At 37.4% G+C, this 9,106-nt stretch overlaps 1 protein-coding gene across 1 annotated transcript; it reads left to right on the top strand.

The window, feature by feature from the left end:
• Window positions 1-3,122: 3,122 nt before the first annotated feature.
• On the top strand, window positions 3,123-5,113 carry Pabpc4l (poly(A) binding protein, cytoplasmic 4-like). Its single transcript, NM_001106429.1, has 2 exons — window positions 3,123-3,251; window positions 3,785-5,113. The coding sequence occupies exon 2, from the start codon at window positions 3,873-3,875 to the stop codon at window positions 4,983-4,985; it is 1,113 nt and encodes a 370-aa protein (NP_001099899.1). The 5' UTR covers window positions 3,123-3,251; window positions 3,785-3,872; the 3' UTR covers window positions 4,986-5,113.
• Window positions 5,114-9,106: the final 3,993 nt, after the last annotated feature.

The following is a 9,106-nucleotide window of genomic DNA, read 5'->3' as shown; positions in this document are numbered from 1 at the left end:
TCTAAATTGTCTTTATTATGTTTAGGTATATCCTACATATCCCTAAGCCTTTTATTATAAAGGGGGTTGTATTTTCTGCAATGCTTTTGTAGCATTTAAGTATTTCCCAGTCATTTGAGAAACACTTATGAAAGGAAAAACTCACAAAAATGTTATCTTAATTCTGAACATTTATTTCCCCCAAACAAGTACACTCAGATTTGTAAAAGAACCATTTTGAAAGCTTAAACAGTGCATTGAACCACACACAGTAAGAGTGGGAGATACACCACTCTCACTAATGGACTGATCATCCAGTCAAAAACTAGGTATAAAAATAATGGAGTTAAAAGATATTATAAATCAAATGGGACTAACAGATATCTACAGAACATTTCACCAAAATACAATATAATATACATGCTTCTAAGCACCTCCAGAAATTTTCTCAAAAATTGGTCACTTACTTGTTCACAAAGTAAGTCCCAACAAATGCAATAATTGAAATAACCCTTTATATCATATCAGACCAATATGAGTTGAAGTTCAATTTCAACAACAGGGACAATAAGCAGCCCTCACATTTGTGGCAACTGAACAACTCTCTACTGGATCCAGACTTGACTACTTGATCAAGGCAGAAATAAAGAAAGAACCCAAGGACTTTCTTGAATTTAGTGAAAGCGAATGCACAATATACCCAGACTGGTACAGCACAATGAAAGCAGTGCTAAGAGAAAAGTTCATAGCACTAAGTGTGGTCATAAAGAGATTAGTGTGATCACATTTTAATAACTTAAGAGTACACCTCACAAGTCTAAAACAAAAGGAAACAAACACATCACAGACAAACAACAGAAAATAATCAGAGGCTAGCCTGAAATCAGTAAAATAGCAAAAAGGAAACAAGACAAAAATGGATAAAGCAAATATTGGTTCTTTAAGAAAATCAGCAAGATAGAAAAATCCTTATACAAAGTAACTAAAAGGCAAAGAAAAAAATCCAAACTAACAAAGACAGAAACAATAGGGGAACACAACAACAGACACTGACTAGGTCATACTTCAAAACCTATACTCCACAAAAATCAAAACTCTAAAAGAGTTTTGCATAGCAAACAACAAATTTAAATTAAGATGAATCAAACAATTTAAATAGACCTATAACTACTAAGGAAATAAAACTGGTCATTAAAAGTCTCTTTAAAAAGCCCGGAGACAGAAAGTTTTAGCACAGAAGTCTGCCAGACTTTCAAAGAACTATTATAGCACTCTTCAAAATTTCCACAGAATTTAAAATGAAAGGGTTGTTATATTATTGATTTCTGTGGCATTGTCTCAAATTTAAAATCCCTGCTGGCACATTACACAAATCTGTAATAGTATCTAATATGCTATCATGTTTTCCACCTCTTAAAAATTACAGTTTAGAACACAATCACCTATTTTTCCAAACAATTCTTTAAGAAGAAACAACACATAAATGATGATCTTGAAGATCAAAGATTTGTTTGTAAGTAATTATAAATTCATTATTATATTGGAATAACTTTTTCCAGTGCTTTATAAGTTCTTATATATAACAAGAATCCTATTAACAAGAAATGGGAATACAGGGAAAAAATCAAATGCACACTTTGATCCATTTTCTAGTGGAAGATGCGGCTTATGAGTAGATTTCACAGGAATGGTTTTGAGTTCCAATTTAGAACAGAGTATAGTCATAGAACTGGGAAAGCAAATGCAGAACGGTATCAGAGTTCTAGATACAAGAGATTTGCAAAGCAAGATACTGAGCAAAGGGTCACTTTAAAAATCGGGATGCTTCTTGTCCCATTCCTAGCCTCCTAAGTTTCTCAAGTTGTTTTCAGGAGTTGACTTTGAGTTCCTTTGTAGACAGGAGAACAGTGACTTTTTTTGTAGAAAACGTATGCTCTCCTTTTAGATAGTTCACTAGAGACAAGACAGTTTCATAACATTGTTTATTTATAATTGTTCTTCAACAGTCTGTCACATATTGGATGAGATTTTTCTGACCTCGCACATGATTAATTTTAAGTAGGTTTACATGAATTTCTATTTTATAATGAAAATTGGAGTACTTTTTTATGTATGTTGACAATGGCTTTTAGGACAATGTCATTTTCTTCCCTAGGAGAAATACATATTATTCTTCAGGTTACATTAGAAAACACCCCATTCATTCTGGATTCATTAGCTACAAAATCCTTCTATCCAACATGTAAATTAGAATACAGCAGACTGTCTATGTCTCATTAGTGAGAAATGTTGAGTCCCCCTTTCATCTCAGTTATTAGGCCATAATTTGTTTTTAACCAAGGTTTTTTGCGATGTCTATGTTGATTAAACTTTGCAACATAATAAATTTATTGTTGTTTTTGTACTCTGACCAGTTCACTTCCTCAGGTAAATATTTTTGATTTTCTAAGGGCATCATGATTCAAACTGTAAGATATGTTAGGAATCATATTTTTAATATATTTAATGTTAGAGGAAGTGGGGTCACTATTGCAAAGGAATCAATTACATTCTTAATACTTTTCAACATTTCTTAATCTATTAATTTATTTAACATCTGCTACACACTAAGTTAAGCACAACTATCTCTAGACAGCTTCAATACCTCCCTTATCTATTCCACAGGGTGAGGTATTCAATACATAGTGAACACCCTGTAAATCACTCATTCCCAGAAATCTCTGAAAATCAAATACAGATGACATAGGTTCCTGGAATGCAGTCTGTTGTAATCAGGTAGGAGAACGTGAGACAGTGCAACTGGGGAAAGTTTTCTTCGAGGAGAGTTGAATCTGCTGTTTAAAAAGAAAACCTTTTAAAAGTTGACCTGGCCAAAAAAAAAAAAAAAAAAAAAAAGCAAGTGAGTCTCTCGGAGTTTCCTGGGAAGGAGAGCATGCAGATTCTGCAGAAAGTTGCCATACTAGCTGCGCTGTCCGGACCCGGTCAAGGCCATCCCAGGGTGTTGACAAGACTTGCAGGATTCTGATCTTTGCTTGGGAGGGCTGGTGTGGACAAAATAAACCTGGAGAGAGCCGCTTGGTGGTGGGTTGCTCGGCCACACCCCCAGCCGTTTTCTCCACCCACGACACCGCCTCCTTCCCTGAGCCCAGCAGAGGAGGCTGGGGAGCAAGCTAGAGGGGCGGGGGAGGAACACTGTTCCCCAAAAAGTTCGAAAGAGTAAACAGTGTTAGCCAGCGAGCTCCGGGTTCCTGCCGCCTGCAGTCCGGAACCTGGTGAGCTTCAGTCTTCAGCCAGTCTCCTTCCTGGCGCCTCTGGCCGCGGGGTACGGGGTGGGTGGCCAGGGACGCGCGGCCCAGGCGCGCGCTCTCAGGCGCGGGGCGGGCGGGATGGGTCGGGCTCCCTGCGCGGGACGGGGGCCTCCAGTCCTGGGCCTGGGCTGCATGACCCCACCGCGCTCCAGGCTGGTCTGGGGGTGGCAGGATAAGCCAAGGGGAACATAAGGCCTGTTTGTGCTGGGAAAGCAGCCACCAGCTGCTGGGATGGAGGCAGATGGAGGGCCTGTTCTGGCCAGCCACTTGTAAGTTGTTGCTGAGTTGGAAGGGAAGGAAAGTCTGAGGCTGAGAGCTGAGGGCAGTTAGCCAACTACCAGGGTTTCTACAACTACTTTGCTTTCTGCCTTTCTCTCTTCATGAGAGGTGTTGCCTGGCTCAGGGAAAGTGCAACTGACCCTGCAGCTGGTCCCCTAAGTGGTCCTCTTAGGCCACTGTGCAGGTCCTGAGTTGTGACTGTACTTCCACTCTTGCAGGAAGACACATCATTGGGAGCTGCCCGGCCTAATCTTGTAGTGTTGGGGTTAAAAAAAGAAACAATCCAAACAAGCCAAGAACAAAAACATGAGTGTGGAAACTAAGTACCGTGCGGCTTCCCTGTATGTGGGTGACCTCCACGAAGATGTCACGGAGGACCTTCTGTTCAGGAAGTTCAACACAGTAGGACCTGTGTTGTCCATCCGAATCTGCAGGGACCTGATTTCCCATCGTTCACTAGGCTACGGCTATGTCAATTTTCTCCAGGTGGGTGATGCCCAGAAGGCCCTAGAAACTATGAACTTTGACTTGATCAAAGGTAAATCCATCCGTCTCATGTGGTCTCAACGGGATGCTTGCCTAAGGAAGTCGGGAATCGGGAATGTGTTTATCAAGAATCTGGACAAATCCATTGACAACAAAACCTTGTATGAACACTTCTCACCTTTCGGAAAGATCATGTCCTCCAAGGTGATGACTGATGAAGAAGGCTCCAAGGGTTACGGCTTCGTGCACTACCAGGACCAGAGAGCAGCTGACAGGGCCATTGAGGAGATGAATGGGAAGCTGCTGAGGGACAGCACTTTGTTCGTGGCCAGATTCAAAAGCCGTAAGGATCGGGAGGCTGAGCTCAGAGAGAAACCCGCCGAATTCACTAATGTGTATATCAAAAATTTTGGGGATGACATGGACGATGAGAGCCTCAGGTCAGTTTTCAGCAAATACGGCCAAACTTTGAGCGTTAAGGTGATGAAAGATGCCTCTGGCAAGTCCAAACGCTTTGGATTTGTGAGCTTTGATAGCCACAAGGCTGCGAAAAACGCAGTTGAGGACATGAATGGGCGGGACATAAACGGGCAGACAATTTTTGTAGGCAGAGCCCAGAAGAAGGTGGAAAGACAGGCGGAGTTAAAGGAAATGTTTGAGCAAATGAAAAAGGAAAGAATCCGTGCCCGCCAGGCAGCTAAGCTCTACATTAAGAACCTGGATGACACCATCGATGATGAAACACTGCGCAAGGAATTTTCTGTCTTTGGGTCCATTTGCAGAGTTAAAGTGATGCAGGAAGCAGGGCAGAGCAAAGGGTTTGGCTTGATCTGCTTCTTCTCCCCGGAGGCAGCTGCTAAAGCAATGGCTGAGATGAATGGCCGCATCCTGGGCTCCAAACCCCTCAACATTGCACTGGGTCAGAAGCACTGAACACAAAATGATCCTACCTCACAATCTGAGCAGCAGCTAGGAGAACAATCCTGCTCTCCATCTATCAGGTGCTAGAAGGAAGGGTAATCTTCAAAACCCCAGTGGCTGCTTAATTCATTGCAATCGTGCAATGAAATGTGAATACAAAAACATTTCATTTTATCTGAACGAAAAAAAAATGTGTGTTAGAATCTTGTTTTGCAGGGTGTAACTTCCAAAAAACTTCTAAAATTCTTATTTTATACTATTTAGAACTGTTTAGTCGGTTACATTTATATTATATCTTGAAGTAAGTGAGGCAAATACTTGTATTTATTGAATATATTCTTTGTTCAGTTAATAATGTTGCGAGCTTTAATTTCCTCTTTAAAATATTGTCCAAGACACATTTAAATTTTTTGAAGCAACAGGAACCTTAACATGATTTTTTGGCAATTAAAAATGCAGAAATAGATGGACAGAATCCAGTTAAATCACAAATTTCACTTCTGAATTAATCCTTCCATTACCAAGACATAGTTCCAATATGCATGCACATACATAGTCTGGTGTAGTTGGTTTTATTCTACTTTAAGATGGTGGTAGAACTTTTTTGAGGTTTTGTTTTTGTTCTTAGACTTTTTTGTATTTACGGTAATCTGTGTTTTTTTTTTAATATCTAATCTTACTTCTATAGTAAAGCCTTGTTTTTTTCTATTTCCTTATATACATTTATCTATGTTGTTTATGGGCATTAAGCATCACCTTAAACCGCACTACACCCATGTGGTTTTCTGTGATGCATTTTGAGATTTTCGCTAGGTGCTGCTGTTATGAAAGTCATATCTATGCAACTCGGAAACCCGTACCAAGTCAGTCTTGAAAAAAATAATAGAATCTTCATGTTATAATAATCGATCCCAGTGTTCAATTGTAAGTGCCTTATTTTTATAAACTTGTACTAGACTGTGTTAGCCGTTGCATTTGCCCTTGGCCTTGGCTGGTGTTCTGACTAATGTGTTGTGCTGTGTGTTCTAGCATGTGTTTTATTTTGACACTCTTCCCACATGATGTCTCTGTTCTGTCCATAAATATTAGTTCATTTTTACACGTTTTTACAAAGATGCTGTCATGTTGGCTTTTCACATGGACTACCTCAAATCTCTTTGAAATAAAAGGTGAGCGTTATCTATTTGGAATTTACTCATTGCCTTAAAAATGTTACCAAAGGTTTGAAAATCCTTGTTGTTACTGCTGCTTTTCAGTCTTTCTTTTTGTTGTTGTTGTTGGTGGTGGTGTTTTTTTTGTTTTGTTTTGTTTTGTTTTGTTTTTGCTTTGTTTTGTTTTTTTTTTTTTTTTTTGGTGCTTTTCTGTCTTTGACTGTTTGGTCTTATTACCATTTATTACAACCTTTTATTTACATAATGCAAGTACATTTTTCCCTGACAACAATTTGTGAATGAGAAAAGTTTCATTTTTCATTTATAAATCATACATACATATACAAATACATTCTTTGCACATTTTTCTATTTGACTTTGTTCACTGGATTTTTCATAATTCCTAAACTCTTAGGAAATATGAATGGCTTTGCAATGCTTCTTCCCCTCATCTTGTCTTCTGCCAAGATCACTTGAAGGTAAGAATTCTTCTCAACAACTCCCGGCATGATTCCAATTAATTTCTGAAAAAATAAACTGCAATCCATCTCTCAAAATCAGTTTAAACTTTATTTTAATCCATTGCCCCAATGCTTTACAGACATTTCATAGCAATTACGTTATCATTGTAAGGATAGGCAAATACACATTCCACACTGGCCAAGGACCTAACTTTTGTCAGCATTTGCAGACTCGGTGTAGTGATGACAAAACTCACTATTCTTTCATTGTATGGTTTATTGGTTTCTTTTTTAATTGGCAAAGTTTCACCTGTATCAGCCATCCAGGTCATTAATATTTCTAAACATGTAAATTAGTGTTTTAAGAACCTGAGCTATCTTTTCTCTTGAGTAATTTGTATTTACGTGGATTTTTCTCAATCAAAAATATTTTAAGGGGCTGGGGATTTAGCTCAGTGGTAGAGCGCTTACCTAGGAAGCGCAAGGCCCTGGGTTCGGTCCCCAGCTCCGGAAAAAAAGAACCAAAAAAAAATATTTTAAACTTACCTTACCAATGTTCTCACTTTGTTTACAGTTCGGAAAGCTGTTGAAAAATCAATTTTGAACTCAACTTTTTCAGTATTCCTTTGCAATGACATTTTTCTTGTGATTTGTTCTAAACACTTTAAAATGTCTGTGTATCCACATGTGCATATACATGTGTGTAAAGCATAAATATGGAGGCAAGTAGACATATATATTTAATCTATATTGTCTTCTCTTAAAGTTTATGATTCATATTACCAATGATTTTATAAACAAACTGTGTTTATATTTTGTATAAAGAGGAGAACAAGCCTTTTAGCTAGGCCTTGCCTCTAAATCTTTAAGCAGCTCATATTTGGGTTAGTGATGATGATATAAACTAACTCATATGCACTCTTCAATCCATTGGCTTGCAAAATCTCTACCTTGATGTGTATTTTTAATATCAGAAGAACTATAGTTGGTAAGGTGCCAGGACTGGATGGCACACAAATGTGTCAGTACATGACAACATGTTCTGGAATATTTAATCTGTAAAAGTGTCCAGATAATTGAACAACCATATATATATGTACACATATATATATATATATATATATTCTCTTATGTCCACAAGAAATGGGTTAAACATTTTACCAGATACACAGATATATTGTTGTATCAGATTAATAATGAAGTATGCTAATGCCTTAATAGAAATTGTACATTTTTTTACTATAAAGTTTGTCAATCCATTCTCTCCAGTTTTAAAATTTTATTCATTCTAAATTTGTCTGTGTTTATACATATGCCCGAATGTGGGCATATGTGTGCATCATATCTGTGTGCATGTGTGTTTCAATAATTTCATTTCACCATCTGGGTTAGCATTTTTTCACAAATAAAAAGTTTTGTATCCAAGTGCCTTGAATAAGAAAGACAATCTTAGCTTTATTAATAAATAATAACTAATTTAAACAAAAATGCTTTCAGCCAATATCTCTCCTTCTTCTCCGTGCACACTGCCAAATCTGTTGTATAAATGACTGTTTTACAGATGATGTAGCACATATATGCCTTATTCCAGTTTTCAAAAGCAGTCAAATGGAAATTGATAAAATACAATTTAATATTCTTTATATTATTCAAAGCCTAAAAGACAATACTAAATAAAATTTAACATGTCAATGATGGATATGTCTGAAGTTATTAATCTTCATTGTAGTTTTCTGTTTCTGAATGTAGATGCTTCTGTTTCATGTTTCTAATGGTTTCATAGCTCTGTGACCTGAAATTTGATTCTGGACTTATTCTTAATGAAAGCCTTATGAATTCAACATCAGTTCTGATGTGTAGTAAATTTTTGTGAGGAACCATTGACAGTTGTGTTAGTTCAGAACAGTACTATATGTATGGAATCATTAAAACATAATAATAAAGGTGACAAATGTGTAATAACTTATAAATCAAAGTGTGACAGGCCAATAATTGTGATGGCTTTCTTACTATTGGACACTAAGCATGATCATACCATCCCTAGATGACAGGGAACGTAAATGTGTGCTTGCTCTGTTCCTTCTCTCCCTATCTGTACTATTCAGTAGCCTCCAACATTCTACCAAGGAGCCCCCACTTGACTGACTTTGTCTACTATATCACCTCCCAAAGCCATGCTGCGTACAGCCAGTGTGAGATAAGGTTTGCATTCTAGGTACCTTAAGATGGGGAATAACTTTCTCACATAAGTGCTTGAGTGACTCCCTGCAAGCCATATGCAAACTAACAATTAAAAACATAATATTCATGCCAAATATTGGGTGCATAGGATTAACTTTTCTGATTTTTATTTTGAAATATGGTTCATAACATGATTTTAAAAACATACCAATGATTGTATATTTTTATTTTTATGATTATAGTTTGGCTTTTACTTACAGAAAAACTAACTGAAACTAAGAAAATATGTTGTTTTCTGAAAATACTCAGAGGTAAGGATTCTTAGTCATATTCAGTCAGG

This window comes from Rattus norvegicus, chromosome 2, assembly GCF_036323735.1.
Source record: "Rattus norvegicus strain BN/NHsdMcwi chromosome 2, GRCr8, whole genome shotgun sequence".
Lineage (NCBI taxonomy): Eukaryota > Metazoa > Chordata > Mammalia > Rodentia > Muridae > Rattus > Rattus norvegicus.
This window is presented reverse-complemented; position numbering and strand designations above follow the sequence as displayed.